The 26,096-nt window shown below is 63.4% G+C and overlaps 1 protein-coding gene across 8 annotated transcripts in view; it reads left to right on the top strand.

Annotated features, from left to right (window-relative positions):
- ELFN2 (extracellular leucine rich repeat and fibronectin type III domain containing 2) overlaps positions 1 to 25,877 on the top strand; it is a 77,770-nt gene extending 51,893 nt beyond the window's left edge. For 6 of the 8 annotated variants that reach the window (XM_045467296.1, XM_045467300.1, XM_045467299.1 and 3 more), the window contains 2 exons: positions 17,947 to 20,913; positions 22,962 to 25,877. In XM_045467296.1, coding sequence (XP_045323252.1) covers positions 18,403 to 20,898 — 2,496 coding nt within the window. In that variant the 5' untranslated portion in view covers positions 17,947 to 18,402 and the 3' untranslated portion in view covers positions 20,899 to 20,913; positions 22,962 to 25,877. Of the gene's footprint in view, positions 1 to 5,953; positions 7,324 to 8,084; positions 10,210 to 17,946; positions 20,914 to 22,961 lie in introns of those variants that run through there. The other 2 variants (XM_045467297.1, XM_045467298.1) reach the window with 2 other exon arrangements.
- The last annotated feature ends 219 nt before the right edge of the window (positions 25,878 to 26,096 follow it).

The raw sequence follows: 26,096 nt of genomic DNA, 5'->3' as shown, positions 1-26,096 counted from the left end.
CAGCCCCCCCCATCTGTGTGTGAAAATTCAGAATGTTTTATATGCGAAATTAGAGGTCGGTTATTTATTTTACAAAACAACGTGTGGGAGGGCTTCTTTAAACAGCAAAAATCTCCAGTGTGTGCATGTGTGCGTGCGTGTGTGTGTGTGTGTGTGTGTGTGTGTGTGTGTGTGTGTGTGTTTTGGGTTTTCCGTTTGCCTCAGTCCCTGCTCTGGTCCTCGAATTCATCACTTTTTTCTTACTCCATGTGCCGGGCAAACAGTAGGTGCTTATTAGGTGCTCTGCCCGGCTGGCAGAGTGCAGCCCCCTGCGGGGATCCCAGCCCCCTTGGGTGGCAACACATCCTCAAAGGCGTCAAGCCCTCCCAGTTAATATCAGCCTTGGCGCCTGGGGATCAGCCAGCCACGCTGTCACCCCTCTCCGGCTGCCCGTCGGATTTGTGATGCGCTTGGTGAGAGCAGGCAGGGCCTTGCACCCTGCTTGTCCACGACTCAGTTTGCCTCAGGCTCTTCCGCTTCTTGGCTGTGTACCCTTGGGCACGTGTGGCTTCACCATGCTGGGCCTCGGTTTTCCCATCTCTCAAATGGGTATAATTAACAGCGCCCCCCCCCTTCCCGGGGCTGGGGAGCGGGTTGGATGAGTTGATTCGCGTGAAGGGCTTATCGGGATCTGACTCGTAGGTGGGTGCTCGGGCCCGGGCAGGAAGGCGGGAGCCCCGCTTGCGAGCGCTGACCTGGGAGGCCGCGTTGTCTTTCTGAGCCTCGGTTTCCTCATTTGGGAAAGGGGGCTGATGAGCTTTGCCCTCTCAAGGGTGGTGAGGTCTTTCTGGTCTAGCAGCCTCCCTGTTGCCGTTGACCACAGCCCTGTGGGTTTGCTGTCTTGACTTGACAGAGGGGTTCGTTCAGGCCACAGGATCACCGCGCTGACCGCCGGGGCTGGAGCTGCAGCGGAGAACACGCTGTGCTTGCCAGGTGGCCCCAGCGGTGCGGGAGGGACAGACACCTGTCACGGACAAGAATGGGGAGTCGCGGTGGGAGTGGGGAGAGCTGCCTCGGAGGAAAGCCAGAGGGAGGGTCTGGAGCGGACGGCCAGGCCAGGCCTCATGGCCGCCTTCATCTTCAGGAGGACTTATGGCTTCAGCCTGGGAGTCGTGGAAGCTTCTGGAAGTGTCGGAAGAGAGGGTCTCTCAGTGGGGCCACGACAGACGGCATTTCGAGAGGCTCTCTGGCCGCTGAGCAGAGGGGAGGGGAGGATGCTGGCAGGCGGTTGTCGCCACCTAAATAAGCGCCATCGGGGGGCTCGGGGGTACGGGTGTGTGGCCTGGACGGGTGTCCGGATGGATTGGAGGTGAGGGATGGACCAGACGGAGGGTGGAGTCGGGCGCGATTCAGATGATGGGACTGAGCACAGAGAAGTTTGGTTAACGGGCCCCCAGCCACCCCCAGCCAGCGGGTCGGGGCGCGAAGCCTCAGGCCAGGGCTCGTAGGAGGTGGCCCTACACGGAGGGTGGGAGCGGGAGGCAGGTCAGAGCCCGCAGGGCAGGTGCGAGCGGCGGCGGCATCCCCAATGCTTTATTCTCGAGCTCCGCTCAGCTCCAGGCGTGATGGAGACAGATCAGGGCGTCCTCCAGGGAACGGCGGGGAGGGGGTCCGGTCTGCGTGGCCCGCAGCTCCATTAGCCGGAGCTCAGCACGTAGAGGAGCCAGTCAGGGAAGGTTGGAGGCAAGTGGTGGCCGAGCGTCCCCGCTCTAGGTGGCGAGTGTCATGGTGAGGCGCTCAGGACTCGGAGCGCGAGAGACATGTCTGCAGCTGGCATCAGCGTTTCCCGGAGAGATGGCCTTGGCCGCGCTGGCCTCAGTTTTCCCATCTGGAAAGTGGACGTGGTTCTCAGATGGCTGGCGCCACGCGGGGCTTGGCGCGAGGCCTGGGGGGCGTGGCCCCTCCGACCGGGGACACATCATGGTCTGCCGAGCCAGCTTGGCTCAGCGACAGACCTTATCCCTGAGAAGATGGGTGGTGCCTGGACCCGAGGCCCCCTGGCTGCGGAGTGCGAGCCCGGGCCCGGGTGGGAGGGAAGGACCGGGAAAACCGCGGAGAGGACAGGCTTCTGTTTGGTGGAGAATAGAGGGTTATGTGAGCCCAAGAGAGCCACGAAAGTGCGGGGAGGCGACAGAGGAGTCGGCGGAGGGATGGGGTGGGCCCCACTTTGATGAGCCTGGGCGGTGCTCAGAGACTGACCTCTGCCTGGTTTTACCAGGTGAGCGTGCGAGAGAGCCAGAGAGGGTGAGGGCCTGGCTCAAGGTCGCACAGCAGCTGGCGCTGGGAGCAGACCGGCTGGCTTGGGGGCCTGGACACCGCCCCCCCCGCGCTGTGAAGGAGGGACGTGATCATTTATCAGGGGAGTTTAATAATGAATAAAGCCGAAGTGTCTTTAATGCAGGCAGCAGGCCCGAAGTAATAAGGGGCCCTGTATTAATTCGGAAGTTAATGAATATGCAGGTGTGTCTGAATGATTAATGGGGCTCCCAAGGCTTTGGAGAGGGGTGCGTGAATATTGCACACGTCTGGGAAGCTGGATAAACTGGGGAGCGGGTGGGCATTCGTGCACCAGGGAGGACTCTCGTAGCCACGAAGGCTGAATTTACAGCCACTCGGGGGCAGGCATACAGTGTCATGGCTAAGTGTGCGCATTTTTTTTACCGCGTGATCTTGAACAAGTCCCTTAAGCTCTCTGAGCCTCGGTTTCCTCATCTGCAGAAGGGGCATGAAAAGGGTACCTGGTTCCTAGGTCCTTAGCCCAGGGGCAGACACTGTGCTACAAACATCTGATAAAAAGCATCATAGCCTTTTTAGAAAGGAGGGCAGAGGGGGCTGAGAAAGGCCAAGGAAAGTGTAACAGTAACAGTTAAATTCCCTGGAACGCGGACAGCATCTTACAGTTTGTAAGGGGAGGGGGGGGGGCGGCGTCTCTCGTTGGTCAACCCCGCTTTGCTCCTGGCAGCAGCCGCCTGGGGCACAGGAGCTGGGTCTTGGGGAAGCAGAGGGGGCTGGTCACTGCCCAAGTCACCAGCCGGCAGGGGCAGTCAAGCCTCAACCCGGGTCTACAGCCCTTGACCGCGAATCTCAGAGCAGGTGGAGGGGGAGCCATGAATGAGCAGGAGGGTCCCACGGTTGCCCTGACCGGGAAGGCCCGCGGAGTACTCGTCGGGCCTGGGGTTGGGGTCCCGCATCACCCCTCAGAGGCCTCGTTTCTCTACCTGGCATGGGAGGGTGTGTCTGTCCCCCAGCGCTGCTTCGAGGCTTTGACGAGAAAATGGGACATTGGCCCCTCGCCTGTCTGTGCCTGGCCTTTGAGGAGCCCCAGGCTCTGCAAACGTCATCTCTTGTTGCTGGGAACAGCTGTACTGGGAGTGTGCCGGCACTGGCCCTGTCTCGTATCGGGGGTGGGGCGGGGTGCTGTGGCTGCTGGGCCACTTTGTAGCTTTGGGTCATTGGGCACGCTCCTCAGTCTCTCTCAGCCTCCGTTTCCTCATCTTCCGAGTGGGCACGACGACGTGGCTGTGGGGTATTAAGTGTGCAAGGCTGGCACACAGTTGGTGCCGGGCGCAGTGAGCTCCCCTCTGCCTTCCCACCTGCCCCAGGCCCATGTCACGGCCCTGTGCACGGGTACCCTTTTTATGCTCCCCTGGCACCTTATTCAGCCTTCGAGCCTGCGAACGTTTGTTTGTTTTTTTTTTTTTTCTAATGTTTATTTTTGAGAGCAAGAAAGAACCCGTGAGAGTGGGGGCGGGCAGAGAGAGAGGGGGGCACCGAGGATCCAGAGCAGGCTCTGGGCCGACAGCGGCGAGCCCGATGCGGGGCTCGAACTCACGCACTGGGAGGTCACGGCCTGAAAAGTCGGATGCTTCCCGGGCTGAACCACCCGGGCGCCCCAGAGCCTGTGAACTTTTATGGAGGGTCTCCTGGGCGCCCTGCCGGACCCTGGGTTTACAGGGTGAGTGAGACCCCCCCACCCTGTCCTTGACAAGGTCACGGTCTAGGCAGAAGGCAGGCGTGAAGCTAGTTTCCCCCGTGATGCAAGCTGGGATGGGGCCGGGGAGAGGTGCCCTCTCTCGGGCTTCTCCCGAGGCCTCCCACCCGAGGCTGTCTCTTGGCTGTGGGTCCTGGGCTCCCAGCAGGAGGAACCCGCAGGAAGGCTGGTGGAGTGAATGGCGGAGAGTGAATGGCTGGTTACTGTCTAGGCCCCTGCCCCGCCGCTCCCGGGCTCTAGGCCAGGGAACAGAGGCACAGCCAAACGGTCCCACGTGCGCTCGGGGAGGCTGTCTTGTGTCCTCCTCTTTTCCTTCCCGGGTCTCCGGTCTGGGCCCTGAAAGGCACACCCCCTGCCAGCCTGGCTGGGCCGGAGGACTGTAGGTTGTTGGGTAAAGAACCTGAGGCATCACGGTTATGGTATAGCCTGGGTTGACAGACGAGGAAACTGAGGCTCAACGGGGAAGGGGGGGGGAGGGCTGTGGGGCAGGGTTGGGGTTAGAGCCCCCGCCGGGCCGCTCCCCGTGTGGCCCTGCGGTGCCTGGCCTGGCTGCGTATTTATAGTTCCTGGCGATCTATATTAACACCAAAAGAGGCCTTTGCCAGCCTCTGGATCTGAGGATGGCTTTGAACCCCCCGGGGGCTGTGGAATCAGAGCTCACCCCCATGGGAAGGGGGAGAACGTGGCTTCTCATCTTGCCCTTCACAGCCCTGGGGCTCGTGCTGGGCCTTTTGCCTGGAGAATCTTTGCCAGCCCGGGCCTGCGCTCCGGCCACCCCTTTGGAGGGTTCGAGATCTTTGTCTGGGGGTTGTTATGCCTCGCTTCCCTCCAGCTCTGCAGGGACACCGGGTACGCGGCCTGGGCTCGAGTGCATGGGCCCTGTGGCCTCGGGCAGGCCGCCCCCCTCCTCTTGAGCCTCAGTCTCCTCATCTGTGGAATTGGGCGTAATTCTCACCCGGCTTTGCGGGTCAGGCACTGAGCATTCCGTGCTTGTGAGCTGGAGGTCCGTGTTTACGCTCCTCGCGTCTCTTCCGGTCCTCGCCACAAGCGGTCCTCAGAGCCCGTAGGGACTGGAGCGTCATCTCCCCCGGACACACGAGGTCGTCGAGGCCCTAGGGGTGGGATGACTTTGCCAGGGCCGCGCTGCCCGTTGGGGCAGAATTCAGACTCCTCTAAGTCCGGATGCTCAGCTTCCCAGACCCCATGTCCTTGTCAGGGCCCGCGGGGTCCTTGGGGCAGGCCGGACCCCTTACCCTGCCGGCTTGGTTCCCACCCCCGTTGCCACGGGGACCGTTCCACTAACTCTATGCTTCTCTTACAGAGCAGAGACGACTGGCCGCCCTGAGCGCAATTCAATTCAACAGACATTTACTGAGTGCCTACTATGTGCCAGGCCTTAGGCTAGGCACTGGGGTGGGGGAGCAGAGAGGAAGATGGGGTCCCGTCCTCAGGTAGCTCTGGGCTGGGGGGGGCTTGGAGAAGACCGGCCAGGGCTGAAGAATGGCATGCGGGGCTGGAAGCAGCAAAGATACCTGGTTCCAGTGCCTCCCTGGAGAGCTGCTGTCCCTCGCCTGTGCCTCAGTTTCCCTATCTATGGGGGGGGGGGGAGGCGAGGTGGGGTGAGATGATCTCTAGGATCCTTCCAGGATTCCATGGGGACGGAATCAGGGGGTGGGGGCCAGAGCAGGGAGACCACTACTCTCCCCGCACAGAGGCAGCCCGAAGGCTTTCCGGAGGAAGAGGCGTGAGGTCTGGGCCACAGGAGGCGGGGAAGGGTGGGAAGGGCACCCCAGGCTCAGGAACAGCACGAGCCAAGGCCCAGAGGATACGTAGTTGGGCAGCCATGCAACCACATAGGTTACGAAGGGAGGACGTGGTGGGGAGGGGGGGGGGTCTCCGCTGGGGGGGGGAGGGGAGGGGCCCAAGGGCTACACATCGGGGTGTGAGCTCTACTCTGTGGGCTGTGGAGGGTGGAGAGTCAGGGACAGACGGTCCTGCTTTGTCCTGCCCCCCACCCCCTTCTCCTCCCCTTCCCCCTGGGGTACGTCTCAGGGTCACGTTTCCGTAGAACCTTATGGCCACGGCTGCGTCTGCACCGTGCGGGGCACTTTGCAGCGTCAGGCCCCGTTGCACCCCTATAACGTGGGCGCTAGTGGACCCCGTTCACGGACGAGGACACGGAGGCTGAGAGAGGGAAGCTCCGCCCCCCAGGGTCATACCCTGAACCCCTATGCTTCTCTTACCGGCTCTCACGGAAGAGGGTCTCTTTTCCGTATGACACCCGCCATCCTAGGGGCCCCCCAAGCTCTGAGGAGTGCCTGCCACGGGCAGCGCGGTCGGGGCTTGGAGGTGAGGGTGGGAAGACGCCCAGATGTCGTTAGGAGGGGCTTCCTCCAAGACCCGGGTGTCTGCCCCCCCTCTTGAGAAGGGGGGGAGCCGGGCTTCCCTTCCCACTTTACAGATGAGCAGGCTGAGGCCCCGGGCGTCACGTGGCTAGTCCAAGGTCAAACTCGGCGGAGGTGACAGTCTGAGCCGGGAGCTCTTGTCTTGTTGCCCCCCCCCCCCCCGGCTGAGGCTGGAGGGAGAGTCAGTTTCCCTGAGATGCACGCGGAAGGCGGCCCCCCTACAGCCCTCTCCAGGACGCGCACTGGAGTCGCAGACCCCGGGTGCAGATCCTTTGTCCTGCACGAATGGTCAGGATCTTGAGCAAGTCGCTAATTACTCTGAGCCTGGGTTTCCTTGTCCGTAAAGGGAGAGAGCAGGCCTCCTTCATTCGGTCATTAATAGGTATTTAGTCAGCACCCAGTGGGTGCCTGGCGCTGGGCTTTAATGGAGAATCTGGCCCTTCCTCAGAGAACTCAGTCCGGGGAGTGAAGGCAGCAGTTGTGTTTCTGGTGGTGATGGAAGAAATCTGGGGGCTGTGGGAACCCCGCAGGAGGGACCCCAACCAGACTGGTTTGCTGGGCTGAAGAGGCAGGAGGGCAGGAGAGGGGAGCTGGACCCAGCTCTGCAGGTCCCCGGGGCGGGGTGGGGGTGGGGGGGGCTGGCTTCAGATGCCTGCTATGGCAGTCTTCCCAGATCAGTAGGGAGCCAGCGAAGGCTTTTGAGGAGGGGAGTGCCACGCTCCGATTTATGCTTCAGGAGGCCCACCCTCCGCTGGGTGGAGGAAGGGTTGAAGGAGGCCGTAAGATTGGAGACAGACAGACCAGCGAGGATGCTGATCGAGATTTTGGGCGAGGAAGGAGGCCGAGACAGCGCAGAGCAGTGGGAGGATGTGCACAACAGCCTTCCAGGTGTGGAGGGGCCAGGCAGCTGCGGGCTTCTGGCTGGCTCGGGGCAGGAGCAGAGGCCGGGAGCGGGTGGGCAGTGGAGGGGTCTAGGAGGCAGCGGGGGTGGGGGTGGGGGGTTGGGCAAGGTCAGCACCCAGCAGATAGCAGGAGCCTTGGGAGGGACCGGGATGCCGGGTGGGGGCGGGGAGCAGGTTTGGGGGGGGTGCAGGGGGCCAGGACCCGGGCCTCAGGGGAGGCCCCTGCAGAAGAGCCTGTGGGGAGGGGGGTGGGAGGGGAAGTGAGGTGTAGGGACTTGGGGCTGCCCTGCCCGGCAGGGGGGGGGGGATCGCAGAAGTCACATGCCGCAGGCTCTTTGCCCAGTGCCAGGTCCATGGGAGGGACCCCCGGAGGGTGGGTTCCCTCCACTCTTTCACCAGAAAGCAGAATCTAGGCTGTCCCCTTGCCCTCCGGAGGAGGAAGGTGTTTGGGAAGGAGGAAAAGGGAAAAGCATTTGCATGCAGAACAAGGCTGAAGTGAGGGAGAGGGAAAGAGAGAGCAGGGGGATGAAAAGAAATTACCATACGCCAGGATCTTGTTATTCAACCCAATTTTCAAAGGACCACAGCTGTCGCACTGAGATAATCCGTTAATTATAACAGCCATTGTGCTTTGGCAATGGGAGAGAAACCGAGGCTGGGGAAGAGGCTGAGGGTGGGGGGGGGGGTGGGTGCAGGCCTTTGGGGGGCCTGGACCTGTGAGGGGGACAGGGGCAGGCACAGAGGGGGTGTGTTGCCCTCTGGGCTGAAAGGAAGACACTGTTGGGGGGGGGGGCAGGCCTCACCCGTTCCTGGTGACGAGGACCCGCTGTGTGCCGGGCACCGTGCCTCGCCCCGTGAGCCGGGCCGCCGGAACCAGACTAGCGGCAGCTGACTTTATTGAGCACTTACTATGTGCCGGCCTCTGCTCTGTAGCTGCCCGCTCACCACCCTTCGGAGGCCTTGCCCTTCTAGTCCCGTTTTTGCAGAAAAGGACACTGACATTCAGAGGAAAGAAGTCGCTTGCCAGGGCATGCTGTGGGTTCAGTGGCAGAGTCAGGATTGGAGCTGAATGTGGCTCATTCTTCCAGAACGTTAGAGGGCACGGGTCTCTGTGGCTCTCGCCCTTGAGTTTTAGGACCAAGGAGTTATAGAGAGGTATTGGACTCTTGAGCCCCAGCCACACAATCGGGGACCCCCCAAGATGACAGGCCCATGTTCCTGGGCCACGGTTTCTGTGCAGCCGGCGGTCGTGGGGTGCCCCCCCCCCCCGCATTTCCGGGGCTTTTCCAGCATGGACAGAGCCTCCTTGTTCTCCGATGCCACAGCTGCAGGCCCCTGGGGGCTCCCCCACCTGCTCCAGAGAAGCTAGTCTCAGGGCCAGGAGAGGGACCCCTTGCCACCGCCTGCGTCGGGGTTACGATGGGCTGCGCCCCTGGGTGTGCTGGGGGGGGGGGCCTGTGACAGGCAGTGGGAGGCCAGGCAGGAGTTGCAGGTGGGCAGAGTGAGGGGAACCCGAAGTCTGGGGAGAGGCGTGGGTGCAAAGGGCCATTCCAGAAACTCCAGAGCCCTTTGCTGCAGGCCCTACGACGGGGTGACGTGACAGCTGTCCCTGGGGTGTGGCTTCGGGCAGCTGAGGCCTCAAGTCCTCCTGGTGTCCGCGGCAGCCTTCGCCGGCGGTGTTTTATGGGGGTAGGAATTGTGTTTGGGGCTAGTAAACTTCAGGCCTTCAGTAGGAGCCCCAAACGTGACCCAGCAACCCAGGCACCGCCGTTGGAGAGCCGGGGCTCCCATGGGGTGACAAGCGGATCTGGGAGACGGTCTGGGTGCCCCTCCGGTTTGGGCCCCCACCCCAGTGGGCCTGCTGGTGGGTCAGGGCCGCTTAGTAGAATTGGTGACCCATAGAGACCAGGGCTCAGACCTTTAGGGCCAAGGAGTTGTAGGTATGTAGAGAATTCTGGAGCCCCAGACTCATTATCAGAGACACCCCAAGATGACAGACTCACGCTGTGAGAGTGTCCCAGAGCTTGAGAACGCAGAGCCACAGAACAGGGAGGACAGGGGTCAGAGGGAGGCAGGGACTGTGGCACTCTGGGGTCCCCTCACCCCAAGGCTGGGATTCTAACTGCTCCCATGCTGCTGGTCTCACAACCTCCAGGGCTCAGGGGTCAGCGGACAGTAGCCCTGTCCTTGCAGGGGAGGCGGCCAGGCTCTCCAGGTTTTTCTGGATCCACTGATCCCAGAGATGGGGGTTTTAAAAATAAAGCCGCCCGAGTTTTCCCTAGGGGAAACTAATTAAAAAAAAAATGTCTTTAAAGCACCGTCCAGATGAAGCAAGATCCCACAGCCTCTCCTGACCCGGAGCCTGGTGCCGTGGAGGGTCCAAGCCACTGTGTAACAGTTGTGAGACCTCGGTTTCCTCCTCTGTAAAGTGGGAATGACAATGACACTGGCTGCTAAGGTTGTGCCAAGGATTCAGTGAGTTACCGTGACAAGTGCACAGGCCCAGCCCACATAGGAGCCAGGACTCTGTTTTCACCTTGCCCCAGGCCACCCGTCCCTCCCCCGCCAGGCTGCCTCCCAGGGGGCGCGCCCTCTACGCCACCAGAGCCTCCACGTGTCCCCTGCGGGCTCCCGATGTGCCGCCCCGCCTTGGGACAGCCCTGAGGATGTTGGAAGGCAGGGAAATGTTCACCCCTTGGGGCCCTGGAGGAGGAGCAGGCGGAGGAGGCAGAGCTGGGAGGGCAGGCCTAGCCAGTGCCTGGTACATAGTAGGTGCTCCATAAATGTTTTTGAATGAATGAATGGAGGCCATGCAGGCAGAGGCAGCCGCGCGTGCGCAGGCACTGGTGAAAAGCGGGTCCAGTGGAGACTGGTGAGTAGTGCCCGGGGTTGCAGCTGAGCGGGGCCTGGGGTGTGCTGGAGCCAAGGCCAAGAGGCCAGCAGGGACCAGGTGGGGGGTCAGGGGGTCAGGTGCGGGAGGCGGGGACCAGGTGGAGAGGTCAGGCGGGGACGCAGGGACCGAGTGAGGGGGTCAGGTTGGGGGATGGGTCAGGTGGGGGGGGGTGGGGGTCAGGTGGGGGGTCAGGGGTCAGGTAGGGGGTCAGGTGCGGGAGGCGGGGACCAGGTGGAGAGGTCAGGCGGGGACGCAGGGACCGAGTGAGGGAGTCAGGTTGGGGGATGGGTCAGGTGGGGGGGGCCGGGGTCAAAGGGGGATGGCAGGGGTCAGCTGGGGAAGGCAGTCCTCTGAATAGCCTGGATGATTCTGGGAAAGCCAGAGGTAACCCCCGGGGTGGGACGAGGAGGTGAACTTTTAATACAGGTCGCCCTTGGCTTTGGGCAGGAGGGTCACACGCTCCCCCAAGTGCCCGGCGGTGAGTGGGGTGGGTGCTGGGCAGCTTGGGGCTGGGGAGCGGGTGGCGGGGAGTGTGGGCCGCGTGAGCTGGGCCGTCTGTGAAGAGCCGTCCACAGAACCGGTGTTGGGCCTGTCAGGTCAGCTGCTGGGTAGTTTTTCAAGACCAAAGCGTTTTGATAAAAACCTTTCCGTCTCCCCACTCACCTCCTTCCACCGAGGCCCGGACACTAGCAGGTGCTAATGACGGATGCAACCCCCCCGGGGGGAGCAGTTGGGTTCGTGGGGGAGGGCGCGGTGGGCAGTTGACAGAGGGCCTTGGGGGTGGCCCCAGGCACACAGCTGTCCTCCCCCTGCACAGACAAGGAAACTGAGGCCCAGAGGGGTAAGACGCTGACCCGCCCGAGGTCACACAGCGAGTTGTGACAGCCTAGAACCCCGCAGATGAGCCCGAGACCCTTCCCTGGCCAAGGTCACCGGGCTGGGAGATGAGTGCTTATACACTGGGGCCGTGCGGTCCCAATTAACAACCCCCCCACCCGCCCCCGCCGCCCCGATAACCGTCAGCCTTTGCTGCTGTCGGTGTCGTGGTGTCGTTAGTTGGCCCTTCCGGGCAAGCTGGCGGTTCCGTGAAGGCGTGTGTCTGCGACCGTGCCAGGCACCTAGTAGGTGCCCAGTAAATTCGTGCCAGCGTGTCAGGAGCGTGGGCGAGCGTGCAGCTGGTTAGACAGCATGCCCTGCCTGCCCCGGGGAGGGGGGAGCGCCTCCCCCGCCGTTTCGCCGTGACACAGATATGAACGCAGCCATGGTCTGCTGGCCCAGCACGGGATGGCACAGAGCCGGGAGCGGGTGCCGAGGTTCCGAGGGGCAGGAGCCAGTTCCCCCGGGAGGTGGGGCAGCTGCGCGGAGGGCTGAGCCTAACAAGACATGATTGAATGGGGGTGGACCGAGCGTGGCACTCAGGGCGAAGCCCAAACTGATACTGCCCAGAGCTCCCTGGGGACGTTCGGGGCACTGGGGTTCCCTGGCAGGATGTGTGAAGGGGCCCGGGGGTGGGGGGGTTGGTTGACATCTAGGACAAGGTGAGGACACGCGGCTGGTGCACAGTCGTACTGCTCTAACGGAAGGGTGGTTCCAGACCAAGGGAGGCAGAGGGTCCTGGTGCCCGTCACCGTGCAGACCACGTTTGGCATGATGCTGGGCTCCAGGGGACACATTCTAGGAGGGACCTTGACAGCAGGCATGACCTGGGGCAGCTGCACCCAAGAGTGGGGGGCTTGAAACCATGGCGCAGGAAGGGCAGTGGAGGATGTGGGGCTGTTTAGCCTGGATGAGCAGGTTGCAGGGGCAGGGAGACAGCAGATTAGCAGATATCGGAAGGGCCTTTAAAGGGGGGGGGGGGGCTGTCGGCCTTGTCCTCAGTGGCTCCAGACGCCACTCGGCCCCATGAACAGAGGCACGAGGAGTCAGGTTTGGTTTCGTAATATAGGAAGAAGTTCATAACAACCGGAGCTGTGCAAGAAGGGTAGAAGCAGCTTCATACGGGTGCTGAGATCCCCGTCACCCAGGGTATGCAAGTTGGGGGCAAGTTACCTCTGCGGGAATTCTGGAACGTCTTGTAGTGCTGAGAGCCCAGGCAGGCCCGGGTTCCCAGCTATGGGGTCTTGGGCAGATCGCTGCACCTCTCTGAGCCTCAGTTTCCTCGTCGTTAAGTGAGAAGGATGAGGGGAGTCCACGAGGCTAAAAGGAAGGCTCAGAATGTGTCTTGCGCCCCATGGGCACCCCAGCGGGGGTGATATTTAATATCCGAATTCAGTGGAGTCAGGGAGTCTAGGGTCTCCCCCTGTCCTCTGCTGCCATTCCTAGCCCTGGGCTTTTATTCTGCACATCATGTTCTGAGCACCTGCTCCAGGTCTGACCTTGTTCTAGGCATGGAGGTTAATTACAGTCGTGAATAAACTGAAGCCTGTTTTGATTTCACGATGGGGGGGAGGGGTGGGGTGGGGGGGGACAGCGCAGGTGGTAATAAAGAACTAAATGACGTTTGGTATTGTTAGGTGCTCTGAAGGGACCAGAGGCAGGATGGAGTGAACAGTGAGTTAACCTCCGATTTGGTGTCAGGGAAGGGGGGGTTTGGGGGGGGGGAGCAGTTGAGTAGAGAGTGGGGTAATGGCCTGGGCAGACGTTGGGGTGGAGCATTCTAAGCAGGGAGGATGGCATGTGCCAAGGACCGGAGGTAGGAGCCTGACCGGGAGGGTTTGAGGAGCATGGCTGGCGTGGACCAAGTGCTTCCTGACGATGGAGAAATGGAAGTCTCTCTGGGCTTGCGGGCACTTTCCTGACAGGGAGGGAGGTGCCCACACAAGGGGTCGGAAGCCCACCAGGCAGCCGTGCATGTCCGGTCCCGGCCGTGAGCCCAGCTCCGGAGCGGAAGCTGGGGAAGGAGTTTTCTCATCTGTGAAATGAGGTTAATAGCACCAGCCGTGCAGGATTGATAGAAGATTAAGGACTATGAAACGTCAGCCAAAGGGATAGTTACGACTCTCTTACGGGCGAGGAGACTGAAGCCCAGAGAGGTTAAGTAATGTGCCCTAGGTCACACAGCTCAGCACTCAATCCAGGGACCCCTTTGCCTTCAGCATCGTGCTTCTTACTGTCTGCACTGCAGCTGGGGCTCATGGCACCTGAAACCCACCGACCGAACGGCAGTTCAGTCGTGAAGGTATAATCGTCCCATTTTACAGATGAGATACTGAGGCCCAGGGCGGCCTGCCTGAGGAACCCCGGTGAGGCGGAGGCAGTGACAGGATTCAGTGTCCCGACTCCGGAGGTGGCAGGCTTGGTCTCGAGAGGGCAGAGTGGTGGCAGCCCGTCTCTGGGATGCCTGGCCTGGTGCTGTCTTCCAGCAGAGAGAGGTGAGGCGACCGCTTGCCCCTTGAGTCCCGGCTGGGTCCCAGGAGTCCTCGGTCCTCCTCATCCTGGGTAATGGCCTTGACACGGACAGTGACAATGGCACTTCGGGGAGCCTTGGCCAGCCTGACCCAGGGAAGAGCCCATGCCAGGGCTTAGCAGCAGCAACAGATGACATTTCCCCAGCTAAGCCTTACGTCCCTGCTCCCGGGAGCTGGAACGTGGACGGTACCTCCCCTACCTGTTCCCCAGATTGCACCACCGTCCCCGCCACCAGCCTCCCCACGGGAGCCTCCTGCCCTGTACGGTGGATTTGTCCCCACGTCCTGGCGTTTCGTGGGAGCCCTGGGAGATAGATAGGGGGCACTCACCTTGCATGCAGGTGGAGGAAGGAGGTTCAGGGTTGGCCAGCCCTGCCGACCCGGCTTCCCCATCCCTCAGCCCGGGGGAACACTCCCGGCGGACCTCGTCCCGGCCACCCGCTCACCTGGGCCAGGCGAGTGCCGGACAATGTGCTGTGCGTCCCCAACAGGCTCTGCCCGGTGTCCCGGGTGAGCTGAGCGGGGAGCCCATGCGGGGCGGTGAGCTCCCGGATCAAGATCTGCCCTGGGTCCTCCGCCGCTGGCACGTGAGACCCATCCCCGGGCCTGGTGTCCCTTTCCCCTCTGGGAAGGGCTGGGGTTGGGTGGAGCAAGGGCTCTTCATTCTTCCAGCTCCGAGGCTCTAGGATCCTGAGTCCGTGGAGGCGCCCCGAGCCTCGTGGCACCCGGAGGGACGGGGCCCAGCAGCCAGCTGGGTCAACCAGTGGCTTTTGGGCAGGGGCGGGGGGGGGGGCGCGGAATTTGCTGAGAGCGACTCCCCTTCTGTGGCCGTGCGGCTCTGAACTGGCCCCTCAGACGTATGGGGTCTTGCCGCCTCTTCTCTCCCCTTCTAAGCGTGCCACCGTGACAGGGGACGTCTGCAGCCACAGCTAGACTGGGGGCCCACCCCCAGATCCCGCTACAGTGCCCTGCTCCCCAACTTTGCCGCGTTTCTTCTCCGTGCTGGTGGGACAGAGGGGCCCTTGAGGCGGTGCCTTGGGACACTCTGGGCCTGCCCCTGCTCGGGCCAGAAGTGGCTAGTTCCTGCCACACCTGCGTGCCCTGGGGCAGACCTAGCGCTGGGTGGGGGTGGGGGGCTGGGTGTATGGGGAGGGTCCCTTCAGGCTGGGTCAGCCCGGAGCGCCGCTCTTGGCCGGATGCTGCGCGCCTTCAGCCCACACAGCCTGCTCCCCCGCGGGCCAGGCCCTCCCAGGTTTAACACCCCTGGTGCGGGCCGTGCGGGCCTCTGCTTCCAACAGCTACTTCCGGCCGCTTGCCCCTCCCTCTGCACCGGTCACTGGCTGCATTTCAGCGCTTGGGGGGTGGGCAGCAGGTTCGGTGCCCCTCATCGTCTCCCTGAGCTTCTCTGCCGATTGGTTCCTGTCTCAGATGCTCTCTTTCCATCCATCTCCATCCTCGGCCTCTCAGTGTTGTGCTTCCCCGTTCTTCTTAGCCCTGGCCTCCTGTCCGCAGCTCCCTCAGTCCTTCCTCTCCCTCCACCGCCCCCCAGGAGTGCGGGGCAGGGCCCTGGTCTTCCTGCTAACGCGCGTACGGGGGGGACCGCCGTGACCACTGGGACCCCCCACTCCAGGTGCGAGCCGGCAGCCTCCCCCACACCTTGAGTGGGTGTGCAGCCGGGCCGGGGGCCAAGTGCCATCAGCACCTCCTTCCCCTTGCTGTCCCCCTTCCCTGGCTGCGACAGGCCTCGAGCGGTGGTGGGCAGGCGGCCCAGGGACGGGGACCGAGTGGCTGACGCACACGGGGCAGTGTGATGGGGCGTCTCCTCCCCTTTGGTCTGAGTCATGGGAAGGGTGGGAGGGTGAGGGGAGCTGGGCCCTGGCCCAGGCCATCCCGGGGGCGGGAAAGAGCAGGAGAGAGGGCCATGGGCAAGGTCACCTTGAGGGCTCGGCTGCACAGCGCTCAGAGGGGCTGGGCTGGGGGCTTCTGTCTACCCTGGACTGTTTGGGATGGGAAGAGGGGAGATGATAAGACTAGCCCCTGTCCCCAAGCCTGGGTACCTTCTCCTGGTCCCCTTCCCCTCCCTCTCGACCTCTTCACATCCCCTCAGCATGGCCCTGGATCTCCAGAGGCTCTGGCCAGCTCGGCTCTGCCCTGACGCCCTGGGCTTGGCTGGAGGGTGCTGGCGTGTGCAACTCCGATATGGGGACAGGTTATGGGGAAGGGGTGGGGGGTGCTCTGTGTGGCTAAAGTTGCACCTGTGCTCACATACATACACATGTGGAACGCACACGTGTGCTTGAACGGGTTGACACGGAAGCAGGTGCATCCCCAAGACGCGCCTCCACGCACCCCTTCCCGCCCCCTGCGCACACGAGCGTGCTCACCTTCACCTGCAGGGACTCCCGTGGCTGGCACGGGCACGCGTGCGCACACACGGCTGGCTGCCTGCACACCCGTCTCCTCGTACACGCCTACCTGCACACCTCTGCCCTGGCGTTCTGAGCCCGCGCGCACCTGCCTGCAGGCAAATGCGGTCCCCAGACGTCCCCAGGCGGAGGTGGTGCAGACAGAGGGTTCTCTGACAGGGCGGATGGACGCCTCAGCCTCCTCCAGCGCAACCTTGTTGCCCGTGCGACGGAATCTGGGAGGGAGGGGGGAAACTGAGGCCCTAAGGAGCCAGGAGCCATGTTAGACGGGAACTTAGGCCTCCTGCGCGGCACAGCCGAGGACAGAAGTACTCTGTGCCGCCTGGGCACCCCTTTCTGCCTGACCTCCTTGTCCCCCTCCCCCGCTCTCCCGGCTGTCCAGCCCAAACTTGCCCTGCAGGGGACCGGGAGGTCCTGACCGTCACAGGCTCGGTTGCCACGTCCGCCTTTAATCCAAGAGGTCATCGAACACCCCGTTCACCTGCCAACTCCTCAACAAATACTGTCTGTCTGGACTTCTTTGGGGGACTGTTTCCCTCCCTGCTTCCCCTGCCTCTGTTCCAGCCCTCTGGGGCTCAGAGCTGTAAATTGCTTTTGCTTCCTACACACACACACACACACACACACACACACACACACACACCACACATCCGGAGCCACATCTGGCTGAGCAGCCGGCCTTGCCTGGCTTTGCTGGGCGACTGAGGCCAGTCTCCCCTGGTCTGGGGCTCAGTTTCCCCACCTGTAAAGTGAGGATCTGCGGCCCGGGAACTCTGTGCCACTTGGGGCATGGGCAGCTTGGCTCACCTTACTTGTTCCGCATCGGATGGCTGGACCTGGTCCTCGCTTTACAAGGTGGCACCAGCTTCAGAGATGGTCGTCTCCATCTGGCTAATAGGGCTGGGTAGAGGGGGCTCCAGGCCTCCTGTGTCTTCCTGCCTAGGGAACCTCCATCCTGTGCTGCCCCTGTCTGGGCCCCTGACTCCAGCCACAGAGGGGACCCAGGGCTTCAGCCACACCCTTCCAGATGCCTTCAGGTTCATCATCCGCCCGAGGCCTTCTCACACCAGGATCAGGGAACCTCTAATGGAAGGCACTTTGGGGGAAGTGATCTTGGGGGTGTGTCTGGCTTCCCGGGCTCTTGCCCTCTCTCCCTCTGCTCTGCTCCTGCCTGTAGGATGAATTCTCCCCACGCCCTCCCCCTGCAGGAGACCCCGGCCTCTGCGTCCCCCTGCTTGGGGGGGGGGGGGCGCCCAAAGCCATGCCACTCTGCTCCCCCTCCCCCATGGAAGCTGAGACAAGGGAATTATTTTTGGAACAGGAGCGGTTACACAACAAATGAATTATTTATCTTTGGGCATGGAGGGGAGGAGGCATTTTGCCGGGCTTCTTAATTCCTTATCTGGATTGGAAGGTGCCCGCTCGGGTATACGGTCATGTGTATACGCGCCCATTTGTCAAACATGAGACTGTGGGCATGCTGTGGTGTTCTGGCTCAGGTGTGGGCATATGGGTCTTTGTGCGGGCAGGTGGACGAGTGTGGACAGGAGTGCTGGTGTGTGTGTGTGTGTGTGTGTGTGTGCGCGCGCCCAACCTGTTACCGTGCAGTCTCCCTTCTCTGTCCACCGTCCGCAGATTCTGTCCCCCTCTCCCTACTCCTGGTTTCTTCTGTCTCCTTCCTTCCAGACCTCTCGGTCCCCCCCTCCCTCTCGTTGCCCACCCCCACCCCCGTTCTTCTATGTAACAGGGACCCTAGAGTGCTGCAGGCACCCGGGACGCCCAGCGGGATGGGGTGGAGAAGGGACAGGGGCCTGTGCTGGAGCTTAGTGGGGCTGTTCTGAGCTTTCACTGATCTGTCCTCCCCTCTCGGTGCTGCCTTTCAGGAGCCAGGTGACAGATGGGTCCTTTCCTTCCTGCCCCGTCTCTCGAGCTCCCTCCTCAGAGGCTCACTCTCCAGCCTCCCATGGGAATCGTGGGAATCGTCTGAAGTTCTGAGCCCGGAACCCGAGGAGGAGGAGGAGGAGGAAGAGGAGGAGGAGGAGGGAGAGGAAGTCGAGTCCTGAGAACCTGTGCACCTTCCCGGAAACAGGCGGAGGGGGCGCGTCCCGGCCCGGTCACGGCGCCCGGCGCCTGCTGGTAGTACCCCCGGCGGAAACTCCCGCGGTTGGCACGGGCCGCGTCTGCTTCGCCCGGGGCCCCCCGCGCTGGGGGTCGCCCCCAAGATGGTGGCGGCCCCGGGGAGGACTGTGCCGCCAGCCCCAGCCTCCCGCTGCTAGGTCCCCCGCGCCCCGGCCCCTCCCCCCCGAGCCCGGCCTTCCAGGGGGGCCGCGGCCGGCGCCATGCTGCGCCTGGGGCTGTGCGCCGCCGCGCTGCTGTGCGTGTGCCGGCCGGGCGCCGTGCGCGCCGACTGCTGGCTCATCGAGGGCGACAAGGGGTACGTGTGGCTGGCCATCTGCAGCCAGAACCAGCCGCCCTACGAGACCATCCCGCAGCACATCAACAGCACCGTGCACGACCTGCGGCTCAACGAGAACAAGCTCAAGGCCGTGCTCTACTCGTCGCTGAACCGCTTCGGGAACCTCACCGACCTCAACCTCACCAAGAACGAGATCTCCTACATCGAGGACGGCGCCTTCCTGGGCCAGTCGAGTCTGCAGGTGCTGCAGCTCGGCTACAACAAGCTCAGCAACCTGACCGAGGGCATGCTGCGCGGCATGGGCCGCCTGCAGTTCCTGTTCGTGCAGCACAACCTCATCGAGGTGGTGACGCCCGCCGCCTTCTCCGAGTGCCCGAGCCTCATCAGCATCGACCTGTCCTCCAACCGCCTCAGCCGCCTGGACGGCGCCACCTTCGCCAGCCTGGCCAGCCTCATGGTGTGCGAGCTGGCCGGCAACCCCTTCAACTGCGAGTGCGACCTCTTCGGCTTCCTCGCCTGGCTGGTGGTCTTCAACAACGTCACCAAGAACTACGACCGCCTGCAGTGCGAGTCGCCGCGCGAGTTCGCCGGCTACCCGCTGCTGGTGCCCCGGCCCTACCACAGCCTCAACGCCATCACCGTGCTCCAGGCCAAGTGCCGCAACGGCTCGCTGCCCGCCCGGCCCGCGAGCCACCCCACGCCCTACTCCACCGACGCCCAGCGGGAGCCGGACGAGAACTCGGGCTTCAACCCCGACGAGATCCTGTCGGTGGAGCCGCCGGCCTCGTCCACCACGGATGCGTCTGCGGGGCCGGCCATCAAGCTGCACCACGTGGCCTTCACGTCGGCCACGCTGGTGGTCACCATCCCGCACCCCTACAGCAAGATGTACGTCCTGGTCCAGTACAACAACAGCTACTTCTCCGACGTCATGACGCTCAAGAACAAGAAGGAGATCGTGACGCTCGACAAGCTGCGCGCGCACACCGAGTACACGTTCTGCGTGACCTCGCTGCGCAACAGCCGCCGCTTCAACCACACCTGCCTGACCTTCGCCACGCGGGACCCCGTCCCCGGCGACCTGGCGCCCAGCACCTCCACCACCACCCACTACATCATGACCATCCTGGGCTGCCTCTTCGGCATGGTCATCGTGCTGGGCGCCGTCTACTACTGCCTGCGCAAACGGCGCATGCAGGAGGAGAAGCAGAAGTCCGTCAAGGTCAAGAAGACCATCCTGGAGATGCGCTACGGGGCCGACGTGGACGCCGGCTCCGTGGTCCACGCCGCCCAGAAGCTGGGCGAGCCCCCCGTGCTGCCCGTGCCCTGCATGCCTGCCATCCCCTCCGTGATCGGGGAGAAGCTTCCCGCCCCCAAGGGGCTGGAGGCCGGGCTGGACACGCCCAAGGTGGCCACCAAGGGCAACTACATCGAGGTGCGCACCGGCGCGGGCGGGGACGGCCTGGCCCGGCCCGAGGATGACCTCCCGGACCTGGAGAACGGCCAGGGCTCGGCCGCCGAGATCTCCACCATCGCCAAGGAGGTGGACAAGGTCAACCAGATCATTAACAACTGCATCGACGCCCTCAAGCTGGACGCGGCCTCGTTCCTCGGGGGAGGCGGCGGCGGCGGCGGGGACCCCGAGCTGGCCTTCGAGTGCCAGTCCCTCCCTGCGGCCGCCGCCGCCGCCGCCGCCTCCTCGGCCGCCGCCCCCCCCGGGGCGCTGGAGCGGCCCAGCTTCCTGTCGCCCCCCTACAAGGAGAGCGTGCACCACCCGCTACAGCGCCAGCTGAGCGCCGACGCCGCCGTGGCGCGCAAGACCTGCAGCGTCTCGTCCAGCGGCTCCATCAAGAGCGCCAAGGTCTTCAGCCTGGACGTGCCCGACCACCCGGCCGCCGCGGGGCTGGCCAAGGGCGACTCCAAGTACATCGAGAAGGGCAGCCCCCTCAACAGCCCGCTGGACCGGCTCCCGCTGGTGCCCGCGGGCGGCGGGGGCGGCGGCGGCGGCGGCGGGGGCAGCGGCGGGGGCGGCGGGGTCCATCACCTGGAGGTGAAGCCCGCCTACCACTGCAGCGAGCACCGGCACAGCTTCCCGGCCCTGTACTACGAGGAGGGCGCCGACAGCCTGAGCCAGCGCGTGTCCTTCCTCAAGCCGCTGACCCGCGCCAAGCGGGACTCCGCCTACTCCCAGCTCTCCCCCAGACACTACTACTCAGGGTACTCCTCCAGTCCTGAGTACTCCTCCGAGAGCACGCACAAGATCTGGGAGCGCTTCCGGCCCTACAAGAAGCACCACCGGGAGGAGGTGTACGTGGCCGCCGGCCACGCCCTGCGCAAGAAGGTCCAGTTCGCCAAGGACGAGGACCTGCACGACATCCTCGATTACTGGAAAGGGGTCTCGGCCCAGCAGAAGCTGTGACCCTCTCCTTTCCCGGTGAGGCCGGAGGGGGAGGGCCCCGGGGGGGGGGCACGAGGGGAAGGGCCCCGGGCGGCCGGGCAGGGGGGAGGCCGGGGCTGGGGGGGGCGGGGGAGGGGGGGCCGGGGCCGAGGAGCGGACGCACACGCACACCCGCACGCACGCACCCACGCACACACCTGACCACCACCTGACTGTGAACAACCCCCACCCGACAATAACGGACAGGAAAACAAAGACACGTTCTCCTTAAAAGTTTACACACTGATACCGAAACCAGTCATCTTTACTGTGCTGCCCAGGGACTCTGCTGGGGGGTGCGAGGCTGGGAGGGGGCGCAGGCCAGGAAGCCCGAAGGGGGTGTGGGGGGGTCTGGGGGCTCTGGGACTCGGGCCGGGTTTGGGGGCAGGGGAGTCTGGGGGGCAGGAAGAGGGTCTCCCCATCTGGGGACAGGTCGCTTGGAGATCTGGCGCCGGGCAGATTCGGGGCATCGTTGCCTTTCCTTGTGGTGGGGGAAACCGAGGCCCAGAGAAAAGGAAGAGATAGCCCCAGGGCCACGTGTCCGGTCAGGCAGTTAGTTTCCCAACTTTCAAGCCCAGTGCTGTTCCCCCCCACCCCACCCTTCGCCAGCCCGCCACCCCCTTCCAGAGCTGCGGTTTCCTGGGGCGGAGGGACTTGAGAATCAGGCTGGTGCTCTTCCTTTCTAGAAAGCCCCATGGCCGTGCCCCCTGGGCGTGGAGCCGTGATTCATCATGCTGGGGGTCCTTTGCCCCACCCCCCCCCCCCACGCCAGCACCCAGGAGAGGCGGGAGGTCTCGCTTACGAGAAAGGAGCAGAGGCACGGGGCCATTTCACCAGCCCCCTTCAAGCGTCTTCCAAATGGCCTGGGAGCTGCTTATGGGGGTCTGAGGAGAAAGCAGGGGGGCCAGCCGCCGCCGCCACCTCTCAGGTGCAGGGCCCCTTGCCCCAGCCCCCCAGCCTCTCTGGGCCTCCAGGATCCCTACTCATCCCAGAAGGGTGGCCCTGAACTGTGATGCCTGGGAGCAGCGGGGGAGGCAGGGTGTCATGGGGGCCTTCCTGCCTGTGCCCCCACATCCTGGCCTCCCACCTGCCCGACTCCTCTTACGGGATGAAATGGCGGCTCCCCACCCCCCCCCTTGCTGACCCCCACCCAACATCGAACAAAGCACAAACAGTAAGCACCCCCCCCCCTCACCCCTGGGGGCAGGGGGAGCAGGCAGGTTGGTGGGGCCCCTCCCTCTCCCGGCCAGCTTCTGTCACCATGGCAACCGAGGACCTGGCAGTTGGGACGGTTGGGCTCCTGGGGGTTCTCTCTCAGTGGGGGCGGCAGAGGGTGGTAAGGGAAGGCAGGGCCCGGGGGGGGGGGCTGCGGCCTTTTCTCAACAGCTAGGGGCTTCCATGGTTGAGGCTGGGCGGGGGCAGATCTGGGGTCCTGAGACTAGGGGGGCTTAAACACACTGTCCGGGTGCTTGAGGGGCCCTTCACCTTTGATTAGGATGTGGGCCACTGGGGGTGGGGACAACTATAGCTCTGCCCACCTGCCAGTGTGCTCCTTGGCTCCCCGCCCGCCTCAAGATGAAGAGGGGCCCACTCAGCTCTCCCCACACCCCTGCTGGGCCCCTCCACCGCCCCGCCCCCCCAGCCTCTGGCCTGTCACCCAGTTGGGTTTCTTGAGATTTGCAGAGTGTGGCTGTGGGGTGAGGGTGGGCACTGGGATGGGACCAAGACCTGTACTGTTGGGGGTGGGGGTTCGGATCAGGAAAGCTAGTGCTATCTCCTGTGGTGGGGTGGGGGGAGCTCTAGTGATCTTCCTGCCGGGGGTAGAGTCTGGGGGAGGACTGTGGGGAGGACTAGGGCTCACCTGAGCACCTCTCTTACACCCACGTGGGGGACAGACCAAGCCCAGGGCTCACTTCGGGGGTGACGTTGGCAAAGAGAGGACCGTTCTTCTGGGGAGTGGAGGGGAGGGGCCGGCATGGAGGTGCGGAGCAGACCTCCCTCAACCCCCCAAACCTGCCCCCCACCCCCACGCCTCCTCGCACCAGATTGGCAAAACTGAGAAGAGCAAGCCGGCGGAGCCAGTGGTGTGAGAAAGCAGATTCCCGTTACATTTGCATGACGATTTTACTGTATTTTTCTGAGCAAACATCTGTCGTGTATGTGCCAGTTCGTCCGGACTCCCGGGCCCCCCTCCCTGCCGCCCCCCTCTTGCCCCCACTCCCTCTGTTGTGCTCTGACAAGCAGCTCTTGAAGCCTGGGGTGGGGCCACTTCTGCAAAAGACCCAAAGCAGGTGCCACCAAAACGCAGCCCCTGTCCCACACCCGTCTCCTGTCTTTCTGCGCGTGGGGCCCCACAAGTGCCGCCTCGCCCCTTGGGTCCCCAGTTTCATGCCCTCGCCCCTGCCCCGCCTCCCTGCCCCGGCAGGGTAGCCCCAGGGAAGGGAGCGTGGGAGGACCTCTGTGTCCCACTTGCTGACATTTTTGGGGGGGTGAAAGAGTTGGGGGCCCCCGGAGAGGGAGGGGCTGGGTGATTTGGCCACCAGGTTGGGGGAGGGGGTCAGTCACACGGCTGAATGCAGGGGCCTAAGAGCTCGGGGGGGGGGGGGCTTCGTGGGTGGCTTCAGAGGAGGCTTGGGGCCCTGAGGGAGGGACCCAGGGGAGCACCTGGGGCCCAGGGTTGGCCTGGCCTCCCTGGAGAGGGAGCGTCCCACGGTGTGGGGCGGGGCGGGGCGGTGGTTCCCAGCAGGACCCCCACCCTCGCCATTTCCCCCATCGTTCCTGGTTGAAGAGACCTGTAAAAACCTCAGACCATCTCACTTCAGGGACCTTAAGGATAGGTCCGCATCTTAACAGCAAGGGTCTTGCCCTTCCCTCCAGGAGGTAAACCAGCCTTCACGGTCTAGATGATACCAATCTTGGAGGCAGAATAAGACTGGACTCGGGCCTCTGGCCTCCCAGCCAGGCTTGGGGCTTCAGCTGCTTTCCCTTGATCTGGGAAAGGGGCCAGTGCGCTGTAGCACCCCCCTGGAAGCTCTCCTGCATCTGTGTCCTGTGTCCGGTTCAGGATAATTCTTCCCCGGCGGGGAGCAAAATAGCCACGGAAGACAAATGCTCATTTATGTCAAAGAGTCCGGCCCGCTGACGCCCTGTGTTTGTAATGGCCGTGAGCGCAGTGCACGTGGGCCACAGCCCGGGGCCACCGGCTAGCAGGGTGGGCAGCCAGGAGAGAAGGGAACGGGGCGGGCTACTGGGGAGACTGGCGGAGATGTGGGTGCTTAGCCCTGGACCTCCTGGGGGAGGCCCCCTTGCCTTGGCTTGTGCCTGGGCTTGCTGTCCCTGTCAGAGAATCTCCAGAGGAAACTCCTGGGTGCCTGTCCCCGGGGAGTGGTGTCAGTGGGTCTGTTTTCACCTGGAGGGCTGGCACCTTCTAGAGGCGAAAAGTGGAGGTCTGGAGGGGCAAAGAAACCCTTAGTCCTGCGTGACCCCTCCTCAGGGGGCCCGGGGCCTGCCCCTGCCTGCTGGAGGCCCCTCACCTCCGCACCCCTCCTAGGGGCCAGTGCCGGAGGACTGTGGAGGCTGCCCGTGTGCAGGCCTGGGGGAGGTGATGGGGCTATCTGCAGGGTGGTGGGAGTGGAAAGACCCACTTCCGAAGAAGAGGAGGCCTGCGTTAGCCCCAGAGATGCAGGGGAGAGTCTGGGCCTGGCCGGCCGCAGGTCTCTAAGGTTCCCAACTGGGAGTAAGTCACCCGTCCCCACTCCTGGAAATTTTCACAGAGTGGAAACAGAAGCTCAGGAAAGGGAAAGGAGGAAATCTTCTAGGGTCTCAAAACCAGTTAGGGACAGGCTGAGTCCAAGAAGGGGCCCAGGCATGGGGGACGAGTCACAGGTGCCGGCTTGTAAGGGGCTTACACGCAGAGAAGGGACAGCCACAAAACGTTCCCCGGGCAAGGGATACTGTGAAGAGAATGAAAACAGGGTGATGGAATGGAGAGGGGGGTTCGGGGCACCCCCGAGAGGCAAGCTCAGAGGACTAGTCCACCGGCCACGAAGACAAGGCCAGAGGGAGAGGGGGAGGAGGGGCTGGATGTCCCCAAGCACCTCCTCAGGCGCCTCCACTATGGGTCCCACCCCCTCCGAGGGAGCCTACCCTTCAGCATCCCGCCCCGTTCCTGGCCAAGTGGGAGCGGGGGGGGGGGGGGCTGGGGGGGGTCTTTCTGGGTGGAAGCAGTGGGGGGGGTGTGACCCCCGAGGGGCAGGGCTGACTGACGCTGGCCCAGTGTGAAGGGTGGGGCTTGTCTGACCCCCAGTGCTCCTCCCCTCCCGCCCCCAGATTTCCTCTCCCCAGTGCCCCCCCCCCAGGAGCTGCCGTGCTCCTTGTCTATTCTGACCCTGTGTCCTTCCCCCTTGAAGACAGAACTAGTATTTACACTTTTTGCCTCTCATGCCTGCCCCAAAGGCCTCACTAAAGGTCCCTCACTGCTGCTGAGCAGTAGGGAGGGGAAGAGGGGGTCAAAGAGGGTGGGTGGGAAGCCTTGGGCCTCCCTTTCCTTTCCTTGCCCCTCGCCAAACAAGCACAGGGCTGGATGGGGGCAGGGGGATCCCTCCTCGCCGCCTGCCTCCCTCCTTCCCTCCCTCCCTCCGCAAGGAGCCGCCAGCCCCGTGGGCCCTGCGGCTTGGCACCTGGTTTGGGTACGGCAGGGGCTACCCTGGGCTACGAACCTGTGAACCCTAGCTGTGTGTGGACCTTTCCTTCCTCGGGGTGGGGCGGGGGCCCGAAACCTCTCCTTTTCTTCTTTTAGGGGGGGTACCTTCATTTACTTTCTCTTCCCTCTACCTGCCTCTCCCCCCTCCCCGATCTCCTGTTTTAAACTGAATGGCACGAAATTGTTTTCCTCAACTCGGAGATTCCTGTATGGAGAGAATCAATTTCTATATTTGCAATAAATTTCTTATTTAAAACGATGGGGCCGAGGTCTGTGTTGAATGTTGCCCGCCCCCCCGCGCCCCCGCTGCCCACTCCCCACCCCCACCCCCTGCCAAGTTGGGAGTCCCAGAACGCCCAATTTCTGGTGCCCCCGTGCCCCACTCTGCTCTCACCAGAGCCTCACACACGGGGTGAGGAAATGGGGCCCACTGGATGGGCAGTCACCACCCATGGCCAAGGACAAAAGCGTGTCTGCC

The sequence above is a fragment of the Leopardus geoffroyi genome, chromosome B4 (genome assembly GCF_018350155.1).
Source record: "Leopardus geoffroyi isolate Oge1 chromosome B4, O.geoffroyi_Oge1_pat1.0, whole genome shotgun sequence".
In the NCBI taxonomy this organism is placed as follows: Eukaryota; Metazoa; Chordata; class Mammalia; order Carnivora; family Felidae; genus Leopardus; species Leopardus geoffroyi.
The sequence above is the reverse complement of the archived record's forward strand: the minus strand, read 5'-3'. Positions and strand labels throughout refer to the sequence as shown.